Source organism: Lolium rigidum, chromosome 4, assembly GCF_022539505.1.
Source record: "Lolium rigidum isolate FL_2022 chromosome 4, APGP_CSIRO_Lrig_0.1, whole genome shotgun sequence".
In the NCBI taxonomy this organism is placed as follows: Eukaryota; Viridiplantae; Streptophyta; class Magnoliopsida; order Poales; family Poaceae; genus Lolium; species Lolium rigidum.
The window spans coordinates 9,371,116-9,395,424 of record NC_061511.1 but is presented as its reverse complement, the minus strand read 5'-3'; the positions used below and the strand labels follow the sequence as shown (position 1 = coordinate 9,395,424).

At 43.9% G+C, this 24,309-nt stretch overlaps 3 protein-coding genes across 3 annotated transcripts; 2 read left to right on the top strand and 1 right to left on the bottom strand.

The window, feature by feature from the left end:
• The first annotated feature begins 5,524 nt into the window (after positions 1 to 5,524).
• On the top strand, positions 5,525 to 11,329 carry LOC124706719 (phosphatidylinositol 4-phosphate 5-kinase 9-like). Its single transcript, XM_047238388.1, has 8 exons — positions 5,525 to 6,744; positions 7,276 to 7,443; positions 7,796 to 7,961; positions 9,633 to 9,743; positions 10,122 to 10,309; positions 10,401 to 10,558; positions 10,649 to 10,820; positions 10,912 to 11,329. The coding sequence occupies exons 1-8, from the start codon at positions 5,564 to 5,566 to the stop codon at positions 11,186 to 11,188; spliced, it is 2,421 nt and encodes an 806-aa protein (XP_047094344.1). The 5' UTR covers positions 5,525 to 5,563; the 3' UTR covers positions 11,189 to 11,329.
• A 652-nt stretch (positions 11,330 to 11,981) lies between these two features.
• LOC124646663 (acyl-coenzyme A oxidase 4, peroxisomal-like) lies at positions 11,982 to 15,732 on the bottom strand. The gene is made up of 13 exons (XM_047186752.1): positions 15,717 to 15,732; positions 15,518 to 15,631; positions 14,580 to 14,686; positions 14,322 to 14,399; positions 14,083 to 14,206; positions 13,895 to 13,968; positions 13,743 to 13,802; positions 13,486 to 13,595; positions 13,190 to 13,349; positions 13,018 to 13,094; positions 12,758 to 12,929; positions 12,570 to 12,662; positions 11,982 to 12,393 (listed from the first exon to the last, which is right to left on the bottom strand). The coding sequence occupies exons 1-13, from the start codon at positions 15,730 to 15,732 to the stop codon at positions 12,265 to 12,267; spliced, it is 1,314 nt and encodes a 437-aa protein (XP_047042708.1). The 3' UTR covers positions 11,982 to 12,264.
• Positions 15,733 to 22,239: 6,507 nt separating this feature from the next.
• On the top strand, positions 22,240 to 23,310 carry LOC124646662 (transcription factor bHLH106-like). Its single transcript, XM_047186751.1, has 3 exons — positions 22,240 to 22,347; positions 22,446 to 22,634; positions 22,846 to 23,310. Exons 1-3 carry the CDS (start codon positions 22,240 to 22,242, stop codon positions 23,308 to 23,310), a joined length of 762 nt encoding a protein of 253 aa, XP_047042707.1.
• The last annotated feature ends 999 nt before the right edge of the window (positions 23,311 to 24,309 follow it).

Below are 24,309 nucleotides of genomic sequence, written 5' to 3'. Positions count from 1 at the left end.
TCGACGATATAGGATCCGTGGCCACCGTCACCACAACATCCTGCTCCACCGACGGCTTGGCAGCAGTCACCGCAGGCTCCCCTTCCTCTTCCAGCACCGGCGTACCAGCTCCCATAGAAGATGCCAGAGTTCATCGACCTCGTCGGCGACGAGGAGCAGTAGTCCATAGCTAGATTTTAGCAGGTCTTGCTGGCCCATTTAAATTTCTAAGCTTTTTCTTGTATTTTACAATTATGTAAATGATGGGCTTTTCAATGGAAGAAATTATACGTCGTGTCGCTGGGGACACCCCTAGACGAAAACAGACACGTGGCCGATTTCGACCATCAAACGGATGCAGCCAGTCATTTTCGACATCCGATTTAGATCACCCGTTGGAGATGCCCTAAGTAAACAGCAGATATCGGTCATGGATGTGACTTTTGATGTTCAAACGCTGTGGACGTACGTAACGACTCGTTTTTCAAGCTTCCAGTCTAATGCATGTTGGGACAGAGCCAGGAATGAAGTATAAGGGGGGCAATCTTAGTATGAGGGGGGCAAAACTAGCTAAAATCACACAAATAAAGAGCTGTCATGGCTTGTATTCAAAGAAAAATCATGAGCATAGGGGGTGCAGCCCCCGCTCGTCCCCCTTGTCTCCATCTTATAGCCTAGCTCTAGGCTAGCTACTACACGTCCCAATTGAAGCAGGGCTGATCGCATGATCGTCATGTATTGGATCCAGTTAGCCAATGTGCGTATGTATGCTGCAGGTGCGCACCTAAATTGATCGAGCACATGCATGTGATCGAGCTAGGTGCAGGTCTGGAAAGAAGAAAGACAAAAGATACATGACGTCGAGATATAGCTACGTACTTCAGTTGTGTAGTTGGGTAGCTTTAGCTAGCGCGCCTGGAAAGATATACCACTATCTGTCAATCAGTCTTGTTGATAACAAAAATAACAAAGACCAAGAAAGTCATCATTATGTATGCAACAGGTCCTACGTACACTGGCTGCCTGAGGGCTGAGGCGTCAGCTCCTAGGGGCCCTACCGCCGCCGGCCCCGTCTTCCTCTCTCGAGTAAATGACGCAAAACTACCATATTATAGGCGATGATGTCTGAAAACTACTTTTTCAAATTCGGCGTCTGCCGACAGTTGGCCCTAAAATTTGGCTGTGCATGGCCACTCTCGTTGTCACCCGCTAACAAGCTCACGCAGACACAGTTTTTGGCCGCGTGTACGTTGATTATGTTAGGATCATGTTCCGCAGATTTGGTGCTCGAGGCTTATGCATATTTGTTGCATGAGTCGTTTCGGACATGACGACTCATATATGAAGAGCATGAGCATCTCTTTGTGTTAATCAGTGCCAAGGCTAGAAGGAATGCATATGGTCGTCAAGCGGATGCGACGGCAAATCGTGGTTGAGGTTTGGTGGTGCTTCTTCAGTAACGGGACTAAAACTTTAGGTGAAAACTCTTGGTTTGGCCTTATTTGATCATACCTGGGAAGGCGGTATTTGGCCATTGTTACCTTGAATGGATTTTGCCCAATCTTGCTCTTGGGGATGAAAACTCATGATGTAATCTTTGATTGGATCGGGTGACAACAACACTTACGTGATAGAGATGTTGCTTTTAGAAAACTTTCTCTTAGCATGTATGTTGTTAGAACAGTGGTTGATGTCATCGTTGGTTATTTGTTAGTTACTACTACATTAGGCTGGCCATAGTGGTAAGTATCATGTAGTACTATCATGCTCATGCATATGATACTTGTGTATGGTACTATCTATATAGTGGCTAGTATCATAGTTATGCTATATTTATTGCTTTTTAGAATCTCAATGTAAATTTATGCACATGATTTGTTTGCCATTAACTTTTTTTCTCGTAACATGCGCTATGATACATTATCCATATATGTTACTCCCTCCGTCTTATGGAATAGGGCGTAAAAAAAATGGCACGGCGATTAAGGAGGAAATCGCTGGGAGATTAGTTCCAAACGTACCCCTAATAAATCGCTTAGTTCAGCAGCAGATCCCGGATTAACTGCCCACATCCGCGTCCCCCGCCCCCTCGTTTCCCTCGCATTAATTCCGTGTGTGCTGGCTGTAGCCAATTGAAGTTGCATGCATTAGTTTTTCCAAAACAAAAAGGTCTGCATGCAGTGCATGCACATTAAAGCATGGAGGGCAGGTTCGGAAGAATCACACCAAAGCTACAGCCTCGCCTTATGCCTTGACGAAAGTTGTGAAAAAATTATACGCCTTAATCCATGGGAAGGAGGGAGTACTCTAATCTTCTCTCTCCACCTTAATTAGCAATGGGACCAATATGCATGGCACTAGTTATGATACTAGCACTATGGCTAGCCTTAGATCCTGTTTTTTTTCTCTCCTTTTTTTAAATAATTTGGCCGTGTACATAATTGACGTCTGTTACTCGAGAAGGAGTGATTGATTAGTTGTATGCTGTTACTCGAGAAGGAATGATTGATTAGTTATATGCTAGCTGGCAGTAAAGTAAAGTGGTTAGCAGGGTGCAGTGGCATACAAAAGGCGATCGAGGAGAAATATACCTACCAGCGGCCGGTCGATCAAAGTTTCTTTTGTCATGATAAAGATTGAGGGAATATATTCTACTCCTGGTACTTGGCTACATGTATGCGTACTTGATGCCAATGAACTTCACTTGCTTTTGTTGCGATCGACCGGTGATTTTATATCTGTACTTAATTAGCAGCGTACGTACGTACCTGCTTTTGTGCATCATAGTATGCATGATTTCAGTAGTCGTTTCGCAGCTCCAGTAGCTTTGGTTACCTGTCGGTGGGTGGATAGTACTGGCGGAGAAGGATAGTGTCAATCTGTCAAATCCGTTCACTCATACTCTCTGTCAAATCCTTTTCCCTAATTCCCTTTCGTTCGCTATAAAGCTATATATGCGTAAATACATACACACACATACATGGAGTCAGAGTGCGAACAATAGTTCGCTACATTTGCATAGGAAGCTAGCTAAAAGAAGAGGCTGGCTGATTTGGGGGTCACATGGCCGCCGCGTGGGCATGCACGTGCAATCAGTGAGTTGCTTAATTTGTGCGCATTGTCAGTGACAGGGGACGATCGAGAGCATGTTTGCTGCCCGACATAGCCGATAGCTCCCTACGAGTGATAGCATCCACCGATAGAGAGAGCACGACATAGCAGAACAGAGAGCAAGAAGAGATTGGTGGTGGCGGCGCCTGTCCTGACCTGGTTCTGGGCAAGCAGGCAGGCAGGCGACTCTCGATCAAGCTCAACTGACTGACTGAGTAAGTATTCTTTCTCGAAATGAATTTACGAGCTCAGCTATCTTGTGTACGGGAACCACCACCGCCACCTTCTCCTCCTGTTATCCCTTCCCAACCTCTCCGACCCGCCGGACGGCGGAGGAGGGTGATGCGCCGGCTAGCCGGACCCCGGACGGTGTCTCATCCCCGACGCCGGCCACGATCCGACAAGCGTGGTCCTCCGATCCCCTTCCATCGCATTTCAGTTCCATTCCTTCCCCACATTTGGGACCTCACCGGATTCATGGCGACCACAATGCCAGTTCAGTCCAGTTCTGTCCCACCTCCACCTGCTTTCTTGGTCTTTCAGGTTCCCACCTAACAACATTACCTCTTCCCATTCATTTCCTCACTCAATACCTCCTTTCAAAAAATAACATTATACCTACTGTGTTTGTTTTTCTCATATTAATAGTCCTTAGCCTATATGTCTACTTGTTATTGGTGATTCAGTTAATTATTATGGCCATCTTGTGTTCTCATAATCCTACCTATATGGTGTAAATGTCTTTTAGACGAAAGACACTAGGTGACTGGCTTTAACATCCCTAAACCAAGCCTGCAACATGGGTTTAGTGCCTTGCAAACTAAGGATATCAGCTAATTATGATTGACGATAGACGATCGAAATAACTTAACCAATTCCAGCTAACCCCAACAGAGCTATCATATTACAAAAGTGACGCTGCGCGCAAGCAGTTAGGCAAGTGATCTAGGTGGCGCGGCTGTTGCGTGCTCGGCAGACGGCTGCTCGATTGGGCTCCTGTCCAGCCGGATTATTTTGGCCGTGGTCCTCCAGACTCCAGAGTTGACGAATAAAATGCAGTTAACTGGATGGTTAGGGAATTTCGACAGTGAGCTTACTCCTAATCTGCCACAACGCCCAACATTGGAAAGTGAAATACAACAAGACTACATATATAGGTTGGCCAGAAAAACCATAACAACATCTATAGTAGGTACGCAAAGAGGGGTCATACTAAACCTGCCAATTCAACCGAAGCCTCGCACCGTGCACCCTCCAAAGGGGACGAGAAGGCGGCCAACTTCACCGGAGACGGGGATGACATAGCTGGCCTCAGCCTCGCCGGCGAAGGCAGGGAATAAAAATTAAGGTTAGGGTGCGGGGAGCTCACCGGCTACGAGGTCTTAGGGTCATGGTGCGGGAAACTTGCTGACGGCGAGGTCTTATGGTTTAGGGTTAGGAATTTAAAAAATGTTCAATCTCCAAAAAAAAAAAAAGACAACACTACGACGACCCAACACAAGAACATTTTCTGAGATCGAACATTTTTTTCAAAATCTGAACATTTTTTAAATATGAACAGTTTTCGAATATGAACATTTTTTTAATATGAACATTTTTCATTTTTTCAAAATCTTATTTTTCAAAATTAATCATGTTTGAATCCTATAGTTTTTTAATCTTAATATTTTTCGAATCTGAAAAGTAAAAAGAAACAAAAAAAATAAATAAACAGAAAAAAAGACTTGGTCTAGTTAGGTAGTTAACCAATACACTCACACGCTTAACGGATCACGAGAGGCCCAGCTCAGAATACGACCCATGGCCAGGTCATCTCCTGATAATTTCCGATTCTCAACCAAAAAAAAAACTCCTGATAATCTCCCCTAAGCCGGCGCCACCCGACAGCGGAGCGGTGGGATAAGCCGGATCCACGTCTCAGCAGCGCGGTGACGTCTCGCCGCTCCCACTAGAGCCCAGTCGATGAATCCCCCAAGGGCTATTACCGACGGACCGGAGAGCGGCGAGCAGCCCTTCCGCCGCCTCCGCGTTCCCTTGAGCGCCGAGAGACAGCTTCCTGACGCCCCCCATTCCCTGCATACCACGAGAGGAATTCATTTCGGCCTCTACGCATATATACGTACGTACATACATGTATTGTCTCTCATCTTACATTCATTTCTTGGTTGTATACTTGTATTGTGGATATCCATGCGGTTAGTACCTTGTGGTTAGTGAACTGATTCAGTACTTATGGTGTACTGCCGCTTCTAGTAGAGTGAGGCTCACACAGCCACCATTCCCTATCAAAAAATCGAAATTAGCAAGACATTACTGAATGAAAGTTAGAATCACCACCACTACCTCTTGCTCTTGTATGCACAAGTGTTCTCTGCATGCCATGCTATTGTTTTAGATTCTGAAGTTGAACAAAACTCATGTATCTATATAATTAGTTACTTCATCTCCGTATACAGGGGAGGCAGTAGTATGAATGACATCCCCTGTGGCCAACGACCTTCAAGGAAGAATCGACCTCCCTCAGCCTCAAGAAAACCATTCAAATGCTGCATCCAGAACAAATTCTGCTGGGCCTAGAGTTGGAGAGCTCACGCTACCCAATGGCGACATCTATTACGGCACACTATCCAGGGAAATGCAAATACCCGAGGGCACAGGGCGGTACATCTGGGCCGGGAGCAGCTGCGTGTACGAGGGCGAGTGGAGGAGAGGAATGAGGCATGGCCAAGGAAAAACTCTATGGCCATCGGGAGCAACCTACGAAGGCGAATACTCTGCCGGATACATGGACGGTGAAGGAACGTATGTCAGCCCCGATGGTGCATCTTCTTACAAGGGGCAATGGAAGCTGAACCGCAAGCACGGCCTCGGTCTTCAGACGTACCCCAGCGGAGACATGTACCAAGGTTCCTGGGTTCAGGGGCAGATGGAAGGCCATGGCAGGTATACATGGGCAAATGGCAACAGTTATGTTGGCACCATGAGAAATGGGCTCATGTCCGGCAAAGGGGTCCTTACATGGAACACCGGGGAGTCGTTCCAGGGGAACTGGCTTGACGGCATGATGCACGGGTACGGGTTGTATACGTGGGAGGACAGTGGATACTATCTTGGAACCTGGACCAGGGGATTCAAGGATGGAAGTGGCACATTCTATCCTAAACATTGCAGAGTTCCCACGGCTCACATGCTCTACATTGATGATTTGAGGAAGAGAGGTGTGCTTCCTGACATCTCAACTATCCTTCAGGAATCATCTTCCTTCAACACTAAGGCCGACGCGGATCAAGAGTCTGCGGATGCTAGTTTGCCCAGTAGAAACTTGAGTTTCGGGCGACAGCCTTTGAAGAAGCCGACTTTGCAGAGACGCTGGAGTATCGGAGTGGCTATCGAAAAAATCATCGGCCGTGAATCTGGTGCAGGTTCTGAAACACAAGAAGATATGGCTGGTTCTGACTTCCCTATACTCGAAAGGGTGTATGCGCAGGGCGTTCTTATCAGCGAAGTTGTGCTGAATAAGAGCTCCTCGGATTCATCCAAGAAATTGAAACGTCGCCAGAGCAAGATGGCGAAGGATATCAAAAGGCCTGGAGAGGCAATCATTAAAGGACACAGGAGCTATGATCTAATGCTTTGTCTGCAGCTTGGAATCAGGTAAAGGCTAATATTAAAGGCTTCCTGATTGAAATTTTAACGACTTCCTTTTCTACATTGTTATTTGTACGCAGTTGTCCTATATATGGTATTTACATGGAATCTTCCGATGAGTGCAGTGTTTTGGAGCCCGATAATTTGAAAATTTCGAAAACTGTATTTTTAAGCTTTAAACATCTGATAATTAACACGTATTGTTCATTGACTTTTAATCATATAGGTAAGAGGATTGTGACATATACCAAGTTACAAACATAGCCTAGAAGATCAACCGTGCATCTTTTTTCATTGACCAAACTAGTTCTGATTTTCAACTCTTAGAAAGATCACTGCTTTTGACGCTCTTAAGTTTAAGGCGCCATTATGGTAGAGAAGGTGACTGAAAGGGTTCTCCCCATCTCTATAGAAACCAGCCGTGTGTTCTTTTCTTTTCTCTGTTACCAACATGAGAGAGTCATGTTCTCTTGTTGAATACCAGCTAATTTGTTTTCTTCTGATCAGCAAAACATTAAATATGATTATATTACTCAGGTACACGGTTGGAAAGATTACGCCGATTCAGAGGCGTGAAGTGCGAGCTTCTGATTATGGCCCCAATGCAAGTTTCTGGATGAACTTCCCCAAAAAAGGATCACGACTGACTCCTGCACATCGTGCTGTAGATTTTAAGTGGAAGGACTATTGTCCAATGGTTTTCAGGTTTGTTGTCTCCGTTCCCCACTTTTCATTTAATTAAGAGTATATTGTTGATCAGCTATGTTTTTCTGTTCATATAGTGCAGCCTTATAAACTAGCTTTATAAGTAAAAGTAAATTATAAGGATGCCATGAAGTATCCTGAGAAGTTCAACTACTTAAAGTATCACTCTGTTGGAATCTCTCTGAATCTTATTCTACAATGCTATTGATTGCTTATGAATTTGGAATTTATTGATTGCTTCTCAACTCGTAAAAATTTGAAGTTTCATTGTTTTAGTAGCTAGTAACTAGTGAGACACCCTCACAATATTATTTCCTATTTCAACTAATTTCTTGTTAGTGTTTGATTACAGAAATTTGAGGGAGATGTTCAAGATTGATACAGCCGATTATATGATGTCAATTTGTGGAAGTGATGCTCTTAGGGAGTTATCTTCACCTGGGAAAAGTGGAAGTATCTTTCTCTTATCACAAGATGACCGGTTTATGATCAAGACCCTTCGAAAATCAGAAGTGCAGGTTCTTGTTTCTGTTCTATACTTTTATGATAAGCACTGTACAATACCTGTTAGTTGATAATATATGTTGGTAACTTAGCATGGTCGGGTAAACTGGCATAGACCAAGCAATGGGATCATGCCATTTCTTTTTGAAAAAGGAAGGACAAAGCCTTCCAGGTTCTGCCTCCTTGGATGGACACAGCCATAACTTTATTAAAATGATGCCAGCAGACCAAAATAATTGGCTTACATAGAAAAAAACAAGACCAACATCTGGTCTCGTGACAGTAAATATCTCTAACAAGACTATATGTGGATCAAATCCATGGACAAAACAATGCCGGAAGCTAACTAAGAGCATGGTGCTCGAAGACAACGCCTTAAAGTAGAAAGCGCCGCTCGTCTGGCGATGTTGCTGGGTCTAACCAAGAGGTACATGTGGGGTTCATTATCACACCAGAAGCGAAGCATTGAGCCAGTACCTTCAACAAGGACACGCCGTATGCACGACCATTGCTTGATCCATCTGGAAAGGCTAGATCACGAGTTTTTCTTTTCTTTTCGAGAAAACAAAAAACTTGCGTCTCATGCATTGATAGAAAGAAGTTTTACAAGCCTAGAACTAGGCCATTACACCCAACACTCGCGACAAGCTACAAACAGCCGTTGGGATAAAACAAAACAACACACAACCACAACAACCAATAGCCTCTATGTCTTCCATGCTTGCACTCAGTACACGGCATACCAGCCGGAACCTCCGCTAGCGAGAAAGAGAGTCCCACTCTACAAAGAAGGGCAAAGTAGGGTTGTTCCCGATTTGGAGAAGGCGGCCGCTTAACAATGGTCGCGGACTGTTAACCTTGCACTACCGCCGAAGACACCCCTGTCGTGCCATGGCGACCTTGAGAAGGCCTGATCCGACGTGACCGCAACAATGAGAGGAGATGGCCCCGGCAGGCCCGAGAAGGGCACGCAAGGCATCCTGCGGACCCTGCAGTCATCAACCATCAATCATTGCCCATATCTTGAGCACTGCACCACCTAGCACTTCCACATACCCTGCCTATTGCAACGGACACCCAACTGCTGAGAAATTGCCCATCGGCAGCCCTTCCGCATAGATGATGCAGAACGGTGAGCCAGTCATCGTCCCCATACCAACTGCTAGATCACGAGTTTTCACCCAGTGAGCGTGCACACTCATCATTGACCGCGATGCTGACATCCACCATTGCTACCGGTGAGTGCCTGCCCAGTGCCCACAAAGAGCATCGCGCTAGCCACTTCCTATACAAAACCAAAGGAGAGATCGGCAGAAACAGATTGAGGACATCACCTGCACTGCATCCGAGTTGCCGCACCATCATCAGAGATTGCAATCCTGTAATCTAGGTCTTATTTCTTTTCGTTCGAGAAACCGGTCTCCTTGCCTACCCAATCAGAATATGCTCTTTTGAATGATCTGGTGATTGCTTGTCTGTCTCAACACTTGATCAGAAATGGACATGCCTAATTATGATCCAGGAATTTTAGCTTATGTGACTATTACGCCGAACATGTTCCTATATTTGTGAATTAGTTACGTAGTGAACTTATCGATTTATCTTAATAATTGAGTCAAACTTATCATTTAGTTCATTTGTCTACATGTGCAACTGATTTTTCTTGACATGATATTTTCATGTAGGTTCTTTTGCGTATGCTTCCAGACTATTATCGGCATGTCCATACTCATGAGAACACACTCGTAACCAAATTTTTTGGCCTCCATAGGGTGAAACCTTCAAGTGGTCAAAAGGTTCCTTGTCGCTCTCTCACTTCAAAAAATATGATTTTTTTTTTTTAAATTTGTGACTTGTTTAGTAACTTCGACCAGTAGACAGTAGTGCATTACAAACGATATGGAATGATCATGTTAAAATAATTATGTTGGATTTTCAAGGGATGTACTTTGATAATTTAAAAAAATGTCTGCATTTTCCACCATGCCAAGATTACCGTTGATGGTCATCAAAGTTACATATGTTATCCAAAGTTTTGCATATTTATGAACATGGGTAGTATTTTTCTGTCAGTCCTAAAAGGATTTTAGTTTTCACATCTAATATATTCTGGTTACCTCTTTTGAAATAATTGTTGGTATTGAACCGTTGATTATGATTGTTTGTATTTGCAGTTTCGATTTGTAGTGATGGGAAACATGTTCTACACAGCACTTAGAATTCATCGAAGATTTGATTTGAAAGGTTCATCTTTGGGTCGTTCTACCGACAAAATTAAAATCGATGAGAACACGACTCTGAAAGACTTGGATCTGAACTACTCATTTTATCTTGAGCCTTCATGGCGGGATGCTTTGCTTAAGTAAGCATGTTCTCGCTGAAAAAAGCAGCTTAACAATTCTCGTGGCCAGTTTTCTGTGTAACAACCATATTTCTGTTCTCATTCTGTGTAGACAGATTGAGACCGACAGCGAATTTCTAAAGAAGCAGGGTATAATGGATTACAGTTTACTTCTTGGTTTCCATTACCGGGCTCGTCAAAACCTACAAAGACGAGCATCATTTCATGAAGGCATTTTGGCGGATAAACTAGCTGTTCTTTCAGAAGAAGGTAAGCATGCAATTGTATCTTCATTTCTGTGAGTGAGTTGTCACCATCCAATTGCCTTTTTTTTTTGGCTTGCTGGCATCCATGATGTAGATGCAGTGGAGGAGAATTCCACTTATAACTACCAAGAAGGGCTGGTTTTGGTACAGAGGGGTAACGACCAAAAGAGCAAAGTCGACGTTGGCCCTCACATAAGGGGAAGCCGCCTGCGTTCGTCGTCTGCTTGTTTTGAGGAAGTAGATCTCTTGCTTCCAGGCACAGCAAGGTCATTGGTTGATTTCTATTTGGTCAATTCTCATGCTCTTCCAATGCTGATCTATGTTTGAGATGATTGAATTTGCTGTCAAATTTGATAGGCTTCAGATTCAGCTAGGGGTGAATATGCCCGCGAGAGCGGAAAAAGAAGAAAAGCAAGAAGATGGCGACAAATCGTTCCGTCGGGTGTATGATGTGGTGCTGTACATAGGGATCATTGATATTCTGCAGGAGTACAGCATGAGGAAGAAGATTGAACATGCATACAAGTCCATCAAGTATAACCCCTTGTCAATATCTGTTGTCGAACCTCGATTCTACTCGGAGCGCTTCCTCAAATTCATTCACACCGTCTTCCCTCAGAACTCGTCCAACTGACAATTCATCTGTCTTTTCTCCTCCTCCCAGGCAAAAAGATGTAGAGTAAAAAAAATTCCAAGGAATGTGTTCTGCTGTAATATGTATGGCAAGAATAATGTAGATAAATTCAAGGAAATGCATTTGTTGTGTTGCTATAAAGATATGCCACGTGTCTATGAACCAATCCATACATTTGTCATTCAGTTTATCTGATATTAGAGCTTGGCTAGTTGCGATAATTAGGCAAGGTGATGACATGTACCATTCATTCACCTCTCATCTCTATAAATTCAAATGCAAATGCAAGTGAACAGGCCTATAAATTTATAATTCCTGTCGACATAGATCTCAAGCTGATCACAGTACCAGAACAGTCACAACGGCCATCACCCACAAGCAGGATCTAGCAGCTCTCCTAATCCTGCTCACCAGCACACACCTCATCGCCACTACAGTGGTTGCAGAGAAAGTAGTGGAAGCGCTGCTCGTTGTTATGGCTCAGCCTATATCTGGAGGCCAATGTGCCAGGACATTCTAGGCCAAAAGCCCCACACAGTCTAGCCCCTAGAGAGCCCTGGTACTCTGGACAGTCTGGGTTCCCCTGTTCCAGCTTGTTCATCTTCAGATTTAACATGGAATTTTTTACTTCGACTTGAGGAAGCTGAGGTCTGAGGATATGAATGAAATATGACCCGTTCCCCCTAGCCAGATAGGATTTGAGGGTTGTAACAAGAAGGAATTTAGTTGTAGTAGCAATCAAAAAGAACATTTTGTCAACTAAAATGGCACATAATCAGCAGGCACCTCATAGGGAAGTCAACAAAGGAAAATTATACTAAATTGTCCCAGTCCATTATTTATAAGCTGATACGATGCAACACAACCACTGGTCGTCTGGTGGTGAGAGGTGACTCCATGTGCTGTACCCAGTACGTACAAATCCAGCTCCTATCTTATCCCACCCAACATGCTATATCATTCACCTTGCAATTTGGCATGATATTTATGTAGCACTTATTCAGATCTTACTCATACCCACCAGAACACAACACGGGTCATATATTTGCTGCTCATCGTAGCTGGAAGAAGGATTATTACAGCCGAGCTTTCGCTAGCGCAGCGGGCTTGAAGCTCGCAATCCCGGTGATTTCTCGTCCAGTCACCAGGACGTTGATATCGTAGGTACCCTCGTACGTGAAAATTGGTTCCAGATCACAGAATGCCTGCAGCGGTTGAGATTGTTACGAGCCCGGCCTTTACGTGAAAAGAAAATTGAAATGGGGAGGAGACAGGCTATTATGGCTAAATAGTTATCCATCAGAAAATTCTAAAAGGTACTCGAATTCTCAAATCCAATTCACCATGTTAGGAGAAAATTAGAGATGTTAGGACCGTTCACCTTTGCTACCAGAAAATCAGCCAAGATACCATTGCCACCCAATAGCTCCCGACCTAGAGAAACTACCTCCCTTGACTTGCTCGATATCCATGCCTGGATTCAATTGTTAATCAGTATAATCTACAAGCAATAACAGCATGCGACGCAAACAAAGATACCATTTGCTAGTCATGTAGCAATTTACGAACCTTGCCTAGACTAGCATGGCCTGGTGTCATTTTGCCAGACTCATAGAGCTTGCACAGGCGCCAGCCGACAAGAACCATTGCTTGGATGTTACCGAGCATCCGAACAAGCTTTTCTTGATTGAGCTGAAAGGCTGCCAGTGGAGCGCCAAACTGCTTCCTTTCTTGCAAATACCTATTCAGTGGCAAATGTGCAAGTCAAAATTGGTGTATATATGGTTCAAAGGTAACTGAATGCACTGCAGGAAAGGTGAGGGCCGGACCGATGGCACATGTCGTAGACGCCCATCGATATGCCAATTGGCTGCCATGCCACCATAATACGTGACATTGCGAGGACCTAGTCCAGCAGGACAAGAGTAAATAAGATTACACGAGCAAGCAGAACATTCCAATATGCTAACAGGGAGCAGGGAAGTTGGCGGTGGCATGTACCTTGCTTATATCCTGAAATGAATTGATGCCTGTTAATCTGTCTTCTTCTGGGACAAATACTTTATTCAGAAGAATATCGCCATTCTGAACCATTCTGAGTCCAATTTTGTTTTGAATTTTTGTGGCCTTCAAACCAGGAGCTCCCTTCTTCACAATGAATCTGTAGAATATGTATCAGATTCATCATTCAAAAGCATGTAAGTTTTGAATTTATCAGCAAAGAAATAACCTCATACTGATATGTACATGATATCAAAACCAATGCTATAAACAATAATCGAAAACAAGATGATTACCCATTTAGTTGCTTTGTGTCTGCATTCCTAGCTAAAATTACGAGCACATCTGCAAACGTGCTGTTACCTATCCAGCGTTTTTGGCCATCTAATTGCCAACCGCCAGGTACCTTAAAAAATAACATAACGTGATAAGAAGGTAGTAAGAAAAGTTCAAATGGTTCTCAAATACAGCTCTCTTTTTAGCTGAAACCAGTACGAAGGCCCCCACAGTAGAATTCTATTAAAAGAGGTAAATACAGTGATAAGAATAAAACCTTGGTTGCTGAAGTTTTCAAGGCGCTAGCATCACTACCGTAATCTGGCTCTGTTAAAGCCTACAGATATCGGACACACTCTTAGGAAGAGAATATGGTAATAATAGTACGTTTAATATTGTACATATAAGCTACTGGATGATGTGACTCACCCAGCAACCAACAGTTTTAAGTTGAGCTAACGATGGCAAGTACTTCTGCTTTTGAGCCTCTGATCCACAAAGGGCTGTTCTTCACACAAAATCCAGAATTAAAACACGAGCTCAAGTATAAAAGTTGTTGTTGGTCAAAGTCTAACAGAATATAAAACATAATATTTGGAATAAATTGCTAGCTTTACCAATTGTGGACATTGCCAAAGAGGAGTGCACTAGAATAAATGTGGAGCAACTTGCATCAACTCGTGCAACTTCTGCTATAGAAATAGCACTAGCTGTAACTGAGAGTCCTGGGCATCCATATCCCTGTAACGTCACAAAATTTGTAAGCAAAGACAAACTCTAACATTGAACATGTGGGTCAAATCCAGCATTACAAAGTATAGCCTGAATAGAAGATTGAGTGGTTTGTACTTTGTACCTTAGTTGTACTTCCGGCTAGTCCAAGAGTTGCAAGTTTGGGAATGGCATGAAATGGGAATTCTGCCTTCTCCCAGTACTGCAAAAGAAAAATGACAAAGTTTATGACACATCAAGCATTAGATTAGCACAGCAGCTAGTACAAAGAAGATAGTATGTAACTATGTGCTACAAGGTTTCAACAGTTTCAGCAACTATATGTTATTTCTCTGAGAACATGAAAAAAATGGGTTGGGAAATTTCAGTAGCAAGAACATACTTCGGTCATAATGGGTGCGATTTCTTTCTCCGAAATAGCGCGGACTTTCTTCCTAAGCGCCTTCTCTTCATCAGTGAGTAAATCATCAAACTGGTAGTAGTCCGACACTGCAAGCAACAATTGATGAACTTACAACAAGGTAATGTGTAGCACAGTGCATAATTCACGTGCTGTAGATCAATATGTAGTAATCAAAGTCCGCAAGAAACAAGATACAGTGTTGAATAATATAACTAACAAAGAAATAAATTTATGTAGTAGACGTAAAAAAATGACCTTTAGCAATGTAATTTTGTGAAACAAGAGGATCAACTACTTTCGTCCTCTCTTTAATTTTGGTGAGTGGTCCAGACCCACCTACTTTGTAACACCAATTAGTTGTGAAAGCGACCAACCCAATGATCAACAATCCCAACACATGCATTCTTAAATACACAAAGCATATCATATCTACTTCACTGGAGATCTGGATCTCTTTCTTTATTACTTTCTCGCTGCCCCCAATTTTAAATTGAAAATGATTCTCCGAAAATCCTATTATTTTTCATCGAAAAACGGATCCTGTTATTATTATCGAATTGTTGAGAACCAACCAAGTTTCACTAGGTTTAACCATAAGAACACAATTAAAAATCACAGCATAGCTACACCAATTCTACCCCAAATTTCAAAATACATTTCTAGTCTCTGGATGTCCAATAAAAAGTGATCATGGCCCTCTTTTCCTCAAGAACAAACTGGATTTCCTTCCAGTGTGATGATAACTACAGAAGGGCGGGTAGAAACAGTGCACCATCCTCTCCAAATAGATAAACATGACAGTTCACTGAGAAACTTTCTAATGACCCTAAACATAAAAAAATGACCTTTAGCAGTGTAATTCAACCCGACAAAAGGGTCAACGGAGAAATAAAAGTGAACAGAGCCGGAGATCTCACCGGCAGGAGGGAACAGGGACGCCGGCGTGGCCTGCGGGAACGCGAGAGAGACTTCCAGAGCCGGTAGGCCGACCTTCCCTCCGTCCTCGCTCTTTCCCTCTACACCGCCGCCGCCTGCACGATTACGAAATCAAATCCCCAAACAGAACTCAATCCCAGCGCCAAACCCGCTAGTCCTGCAGCTCAGTCCGCCACCCACCTCGCAAGCTCCCCATATCCGCGGCGCAACCGAGGGCTCGCGGGCTGCTACTCCGGGAACCCGAGCAGCTTCTTCCGATCGAGGTGGAGTACTAGTGGAGAAGAAGGGGACGGAGAGACGAAATGCTTTGGTAGCTATCCAGCCATTTCGAGAGTTAATAAACGGTACGTACGCCAACCCAGCTACGCGGGCCCACTAGTCATGGAGACAACATAACTGGCTCACCGGCGCGGGGGACTTTGCGTGTACGCAAGGTCGAGTCCATAGGTCACTGACAAAAAAAAATCCCTTTTTATAAGCATAAATGCCTTGTTTAAGAGACATGGAATCTATTCTGAACTTAATTAACTATTTTTATTTTCCCTTCTTTTAATCCACTCGTCTTATATAGGGGATAGGCTTCCATACCATATATCTATATATAGAGTATAGTTTACTATATAAATATATATAAATAGATTTAAACGCCTCGAGAAAAGAAAGGGAACTGCTTGCTGTCAATGGAGATTTCGGATACTTTTGCTTCTCTATAATCAGTTGGTCGATCAATGGATGAATACCCCACCGGGGAACCAGACGGAGATCAAGATTGAAAAACTCTTCATGGGGCACTAGCATAAAAACATCGGGCTGACTGACAAATGAGACCACTCCCATATATACCTGGGCAAAACTCGGGTTGGGCAAGGCTTCGGGACGGGCCAAAAAAACCCGAGGCAAAAATTCTAAGGCCTGGCCCGACCATCAGGCCTAAAAATTGAGCACGAGTCCGACCCAAAACCCAAAAAGCCCGGCCCAGGCTGGCTACATCTTAAATCATGTTTTTGTCGGCCCAAAGCCTAGCCCAGTCAGGCTTAGAATATCGGCCCGAGCCCAGCCCAACATACAATCCCGGCTCGGGCTGGGCTGCCATGCCTAACTATACTCCCATGTAAGAGCTCAAGTGGACCCCAGATGTCAGTATATAGTTTCATTACTGGCGACGTTGGGCCGTGCGGCGCAAGCATGGCCGTCGGATTTCCACCAGAGGGAGCTTCCCACCGCCATGTAGCGAAAATATTATATGATACCACTTTTCAAATGATACATGATACCATGTCTCAAAATTTAAATTTAAAAGTTTCAGAAAAAACTTGAAAAAATATTGTAAATGTTCACAAGATGAACCGGATTCAAAATACACAAAGAGAAACGATAAAGAAAAACTAGTATGTAAATAGTGCCATTTATGCTCTTGTCCTTCTGTGATGCTATTCATGTGGGATTTGTCTTTATTGTTTATTATTTTTATTTTGAATTTGGCTATATAAATTTAGGGATTGTAAAACACATCTTCCTAACATCACACGATTATTTGTGAAATTTTTAGAAACATACAAATTTATATTTTGACAAGTCGTATTGTGTGGTGTATCATGTGACATTTTCCCCCTTTCATACTCTCACTCAATTGGGCAATTACTAATTTCTAACCTTTTGCTTTGAAAAAGATGGTTAAAAATCTTACCTTCTGCATTCGTAGATACACACAACCACGCTATTAGCGACAAGATATAAGAAAACCGGGCCAAATCGGCATGCATACAAAGTGTATAAAATGGATAGCCATGGCAGACCTACAATATGTGATGAGAAAACCAGAAATTCAGTCTTGAGTGCATATGCTTCTATCAACAGATTTTTGTTTTGAAATGTCAAAAAACCAATCAAGAAAATCTTGTGTGTACATGTCGACGTTCTATGTGTGCACGCCAAGTTTCATGGAAAACTGACATTTGTAGGACATGTGTAAAAAACATGTCTCGTGAAAAGCCTTTTTAGCACAATTTTGTTTTGTTACACACATCAGAGCACATAGAACAACAAAATATATGTTCTTCTTGTCATTTTTTTATATTTTACAATGAGTTTAAAACTTATTTTAAAAACCAGAAAGGTATGCTCATGTTGACGTGGGAGTTGAAAATCTTTGTGGTGTAACTTTTCTTCGTTCCCCGGCAACGGCGCCAGAAAAAAAGCTTGATACGCGTACAACACGCGTCCGTTGGGAACCCCAAGAGGAAGGTGTGATGCGTACGGCGTCAAGTTTTCCCTCAGAAAGAAACCAAGGTTTATCGAACCAGTAGGAGCCAAGAAGCACGTTGAAGGTTGATGGCGGCGAGATGTAGTGCGGCGCAGAGCGCCAACGTGGAACCTACACAACACAACCAAAGTACTTTGCCCCAACGAAACAGTGAGGTTGTCAATCTCACCGGCTTGCTGTAACAAAGGATTAGATGTATAGTGTGGATGATGATTGTTTGCAGAAAACAGTAAAAAACAAGTATTGCAGTAGATTGTATTTCAGATGTAAAGAATGGACCGGGGTCCATAGTTCAGTAGAGGTGTCTCTCCCATAAGATAAATAGCATGTTGGGTGAACAAATTACAGTCGGGCAATTGACAAATAGAGAGGGCATGACAATGCACATACATGATATGATGAGTATTGTGAGATTTAATTGGGCATTACGACAAAGTATATAGACCGCTATCCAAGCATGCATCTATGCCTAAAAAGTCCACCTTCGAGGTTATCATCCGAACCCCTTCCAGTATTAAGTTGTAAACAACGAGACAATTGCATTAAGTATGGTGCGTAATGTAATCAATAACTACATCCTCGGACATAGCATCAATGTTTTATCCCTAGTGGCAACAAGACATCCACAACCTTAGAACTTTCCGTCACTCGTCCCGCATTTAATGGAGGCATGAACCCACTATCGAGCATAAATACTCCCTCTTGGAGTTAAGAGAAAAAAACTTGTCCAGAGCCTCTACTAATAACGGAGAGCATGCAAGATCATAAACAACACATAGGTAATAGATTGATAATCAACATAACATAGTATTCTCTATCCATCGGATCCCGACAAACACAACATATAGAATTACAGATAGATGATCTTGATCATGTTAGGCAGCTCACAAGATCCGACAATGAAGCACATGAGGAGAACACAACCATCTAGCTACTGCTATGGACCCATAGTCCATGGGTGAACTACTCACTCATCACTCCGGAGGCGACCATGGCGGTGAAGAGTCCTCCGGGAGATGATTCCCTCTCCGGCGAGGTGCCGGAGGCGATCTCTCGAATCCCCGAGATGGGATTAGCGGCGGCGGCGTCTCTGGAAGGTTTTCCGTATCGTGGCTCTCGGTACTGGGGGTTTCGCGACGAAGGCTTTAAGTAGGCGGAAGGGCAACGCGCGGGGCCACACGAGGGCCCCACACACCAGGGCCGCGCGGCCAAGACCTGGGCCGCTGCCCTGTTGTGGCGGCGCCTCGTGGCCCCACTTCCTTCCCCCCTCGGTCTTCTGGAAGCTTCGTGCAAAAATAGGACCCTGGGCGTTGATTTCGTCCAATTCCGAGAATATTTCCTTACTAGGATTTCTGAACCAAAAACAGCAGAAAACAGCAACTTGCTCTTCGGCATCTCGTTAATAGGTTAGTGCCGGAAAATGCATAAATACGATATATAATGTGTATAAAACATGTAGATATCATCAATAATGTGGCATGGAACATAAGAAATTATCGATACGTCGGAGACGTATCAGCTCCTTGGTTCCAAAATAGATTGTCCAAAAGAAAGCCACCTCATTCTTTGGCATCGAGAATTAGTGTACACACTCATGCTGACGTACTCAAGTCCAACCTGTAAAACCAAGATAAGGATTTTCATCTTAGATGGCAGATCAAACCGATTAAGGCCGACATAAACATGGCGCCTTGAACAAGGATACAAGGCAAATATGTCATTGTCTGGTCCAAGCACTGAAGGCTAGGTCACTCGTCCTCGGTCCGGCTATGGCCTATGGAGGGGCTTTTCACCACCGTGGATTTTTTTTTTTTTTGCGAATCCACCGTGGATCTTCTAACATTTGCTTTATACACATTACTTTGAGCGGATTCATTGTGGTGTCATAGGGAGATAGCCGCATATGCCACTATTAGAGATCATCTCACTCATGCACCGACTCGGCCACAGTTATATTTAGTCATAACACAATAGTATCCATCCACCTCCCACGACATTCCTATCTTACAAGCAAGGCGGGGGGGGGGGGGGGTGAAGCGATGAGCGACCACCCTGATCCACACGCCCATCGCCCATGATAGCGGTGCAAATCCTTGCCGATGCATTGTCACACAAAGACCAAACATGACGGAGAGAGCACCACCACTTCTACCACCTCCAACAAAAATTCCTCGCCGCCTCCAATGGCGCCAAGAAGAGAGTGCAATAGGTTGTAAAAATAAATAGAGATGGCGGTATAGGCCCAATTCAGGATCATAGAAGAAATATAAGAACGAGCTTTCTACAAAGGAGGGTGTTTAGAATCATAACCGATCGATCCATACAGACACCATCTCGTTCTACATACGCCTTAAACAAAGACGTATATCCTTATATATATACAAAATAGGGCCACGTGGATAATCAATACTACCTTCATTCCAAAGCTTAAGACTTTTTTCTTTTTGAAAAGTCAAACCAAATAAAGTTTGACCAAACTTTTAGAACAATCTATCAACAAATATAATATTTTATAGAAACCATACAAAAATATATTTCATTATCTATTAAATAATATTAATTTTGTATTTTGCATGCTAATAATTTTTTGTAAAACCTTAGTCAAACTTGGCATAGTTTAATTTTCTAAAAATAATATAAATCTTAAGCTTTGAGATCGAGATAGTACAACACAAATTCATTTGTTCTCTCTCATCTCCTTTTCATTCAACATACAACACAAACATGCTCGTAATCAGCAGGTGATCTTCTATTCTAAATCTCATACAGTATTCGAAATGAAAGAGTTTCCACGGGTGTTGGATATCATTTCTTAAAATAAGTAACAAGTGGAAAGCGAAAACTATACGGGCCACATGTCAGCAACGACTGTCCGAAACGGAAGTTAGAAAAAGGGGGGAAAGAGAAGCTCGTGCGCAAAATCGACGGGAATCTGTGTGAAAGCCGCAAAGTGCGTGCGTGTGAAAGCGAATGGCGGCTGCAGCTGGCTAGACGCCAATCCTTCTCCTGTGAGCCACTGTCGGACTGAGGCTACTGTTCAACACATCTGTCGGATAGCCAAACTCACACCACCTTCTCTACTGTCTCTGCACCATTCTCCTAAATTTAAAATGAACAGTAGACAAGTAACGACTGTACACCCTCCGTTGTTAAAATAAAATTCGCAACTTTTTTTTTTTTGAGCAAACGCCAGGAGCTCTGGCTATTCATTTAAGAGAGGAAAAAGATCCAGTTTATAAGGAAAACCAGATCGAAAACCATACAAACTTGAGTACCTCCGACATGCGGACTACTCCCAAAGTCTAAAACAACCACACAACAAGATCGACCAACTTGTCAACGACAAAATGCTACCTATTCGACAAAACGACACGAAGGTTGCATGAACCGCATCCATCATGTAATCTCAACCGCCTTCTTCTTGGCGCCGACCTTGTTGCCCTTGGGCTTTTTCACCTTCTCCACATTCTTCACAAGGGAGCCAAGCATCGCGATGGAGCGAGGCGACAAAGGGGTCTTAAACTTGTCAATCAAGGCAGCAAGGGCGTTGTCATCGAACACAGTGTTCTCTTTCAAGACGCCCAAAACACGGGCGAGCAACTCTTGAGTTGTAGCATCCTTCCGCGATTGCTTCTGCTTCTCGATGCGACCACTCCGACGAATCTATATACGGATGAATCTATAATTAAAGATGTGTCTACATAAATTTGAAAACTTTTTTTAGGAACAGAGGGAGTAGCATATGGGGGAAGACTTGGATAGGATCATGTCTTAGATAGGATCTATGAGAATAATTTTTTTGCAAAGACAAAACATGTTCAAAAAATCTGAAAAAAAATCACAACACACATCTATGTTATATATGCAACGCCAAAAATTTGCAACTTCAAATTCAACATACATTTGGAGAGACAAAAAAGATAAATCTGAGTGTGAATAGTGTGAAATACTATTCAACCAGATCTGACACTATTCACAATAGAATTTGTCTTTTTTGTTTCTCCAAGTGTAGATCAGATTTTAAGCTGAAATTTCTTGGAGTTGTAGATACAACCTATATGCATGTTGCTTATTATTTTCAGATTTTTTCGCCTGTTCAAAGTATGTTTTTTTTAGGTTGATCCTATGATCCTACCTAATGGAGAGATCCTATACAAGTCTCTCCCGTAGCATATGTTCTTAACCGCAAAGTATCTGATCCGATTCGGAAAAAAGAAAGTTGCACGTGTGAACAGGCGCAGTAAAATTCAGTGATGGCAGGCCGATCTCTGCACTGCACTCATTGACGACTAGACAGTCCCAAGATGGACGATTATTGACGTAGGGTGCAATGCCGGTCCAAAGAAGCAACCCCTGGTGGGGAACCAATGTGGAAAAACGATGTCCTTGGGCGGGGCTGGTGGTTGTCCAATTATATAAGGAACACGTCCACATTATACCATGAGGTGTAGCTCTCACAGCCATATCCATCCATATCATTCTTCCTGCACCAATGTAGCTCTTCTCACTTCCTTCACCACACTCTGCTCATATCAACTTCAGGCGACTGTGCATTGGTCAATCCTTTAGTGTGTCTCATTAGAATTGAGAGAGAGGGAATAGAGACTTGTTGATTCTTGTTGAAGTGCTGCTCCAGATCTCACTAGCTAGTGAGGAGAAATGGCGTCGACGGCTTCTACGCGTCAGCCTCCTCCGAGGAGCTGTCGTCGTCCTCGGGGCGGAGCGAGACGGAGGCGAGGTCCCTGAAGGTCCACAGCGAGGCCGAAAGGCGGCGGCGGGAGAGGATCAATGGTCATCTGGCTACGCTCAGGAGAATGATGCCCGATGCTAACCAGGTTCGCAACTTTGCATTGCAGCAACTCTGTCTCCTAGCATTTTGATGTCATATCCGTTCGAGTTCAGACTTCACAAAAATTGCCAAAGCGACATATGCAATCCCTAAAATCAGATGAACAAAGTACTACCTGAATTTGCAGCTGAAACAAGATCGGTTCAGCTGTTAAAGAAATGGCAATAACAGTGTTTATCTTATAACCTTCTGAGCAGATGGACAAGGCCACCTTGTTAAGCAGTGTGGTGAGCCAAGTGAGGCACCTCAAGAGGAAGGCAGCCGAAACCGCCACACAACCGCTGACGCCCATTCCTCCGGAGGCCAACGAGATCACAGTCCGTTGCTACACCGCCGGCAGCGACGACCGGACCACGTGCATTCGCGCCACCGTCAGCTGCGACGACCGGCCGGGCCTATTCACGGGCCTCGCCGGAGCGTTCCGCGGCCTCGGGCTGAGGACGCTGAGGGCGGAGTTGGCCTCACTGGGAGGAAGGGCGCACCACGTGTTCGTGCTCTGCAACGAGGACGGCGATGTCGGTGCTGGACCTAGGGCCCTCGAGGGGACGGTGTGGCAGGCGTTGGCCCAGGTCGCCTTCCCGGAGACGGCGTTCGGTGGTACCTCGTGGAGCAAGAGGCAGAGGATTTTGGACGCGGGCTGCTCACTCATGTACTCCGTATGACCGTATAGGTGGTTCTCGGGACTCGGGTGAATTGTTTCTTACAAGTCGATCGCACGAGGCTCGGGCACCGCAATAGTTACAGTAGTTCCATTTTTTTGTTGCTAAAAGACACAATGTATTATCCGAAACTAACTCTTACAAGAACATCCTTACAAGTGAAAGAAATGGCGGCGGGGGCTCCCCTTGACGTCTAGACATGGGTTGATGCCGTGGCTGTGGATCTAGGCTTCCACCTTGATCCATCTTCTCGGTGTGCCCATCGGTCTTCCGGAGATGCGTGGGAGGCGGCGCGGTAGATGTTGTCAATCTCGCTGCAATATCGTGTTGGGCATCTTGCTCGGGGCTGAGACCAGCGGGTTAGTGCGAGAGGGCAGTTCATGCATTGGCTTGCCTCCTCTTCCGTCGGAGGGGGTGAGCCGGCGAGCGGCGGCGTGGGGGCCACTGGTTCTCCTGAATAAAGACGGTGGTCCTAGGATCTCCATCACGATGATGAAGAACTGTTTATTGTATGTCTTCATCGATCTGACGAGAGTGGCGCCTGCGAAATCCAATGGACGACATGCCGGAGAATGGTGGATCGGATGGTACTCGGTCGCACGCAACGATGTTTTTTCCGACCGTTAGGTTTCAGAGGGAGCGATGTACCATCGTGGAACATGTCCTTAGTTCCATAGTGAAGTCAGTCACGGAGAATTGTATGGATACCAAGATATGAAGATTGGTAATGGTGGTTCGAGTTATGGTGGTGATGAGATTTGGCTTGGTGATTTGTAACTTGGTGTAGCGGCATTAACAAGTGGGGGTGACAGCATAGGAAAAATTTAAAATCTAAACTTACTAGGTGAAAACTCAAGATCTAACCTTAGTTGGTTGTGTCTAACAATGGTTTTGTTGAAGGTATTTTTTGTGAGTTTGTAAAAAATCTCCACAAACCACGCTTTGTCGAAAAATTAGAAGCGTGGTTTGTAAAAAATCTCCACAAATTTTACAACCACATGA

What these genes read in the sequence shown, in the direction of transcription:
- LOC124706719 (XM_047238388.1), top strand. Translation starts at nt 5,564, where the DNA reads ATGACATCCCCTGTGGCCAACGACCTTCAAGGAAGAATCGACCTCCCT. An exon ending in TATTGTCCAATGGTTTTCAG is followed by an intron (nt 7,444 to 7,795) that starts GTTTGTTGTCTC and finishes GTTTGATTACAG; the next exon opens with AAATTTGAGGGAGATGTTCA. An exon ending in TTCGAAAATCAGAAGTGCAG is followed by an intron (nt 7,962 to 9,632) that starts GTTCTTGTTTCT and finishes ATTTTCATGTAG; the next exon opens with GTTCTTTTGCGTATGCTTCC.
- LOC124646663 (XM_047186752.1), bottom strand. An exon ending in GTCCCTGTTCCCTCCTGCCG is followed by an intron (nt 14,687 to 15,517) that starts GTGAGATCTCCG and finishes TGTTGCTTGCAG; the next exon opens with TGTCGGACTACTACCAGTTT. An exon ending in CTGATTTTCTGGTAGCAAAG is followed by an intron (nt 12,394 to 12,569) that starts GTGAACGGTCCT and finishes CAACCGCTGCAG; the next exon opens with GCATTCTGTGATCTGGAACC.
- LOC124646662 (XM_047186751.1), top strand. Translation starts at nt 22,240, where the DNA reads ATGAGGTGTAGCTCTCACAGCCATATCCATCCATATCATTCTTCCTGC. An exon ending in CATATCAACTTCAGGCGACT is followed by an intron (nt 22,348 to 22,445) that starts GTGCATTGGTCA and finishes AGATCTCACTAG; the next exon opens with CTAGTGAGGAGAAATGGCGT. An exon ending in TGATGCCCGATGCTAACCAG is followed by an intron (nt 22,635 to 22,845) that starts GTTCGCAACTTT and finishes CCTTCTGAGCAG; the next exon opens with ATGGACAAGGCCACCTTGTT.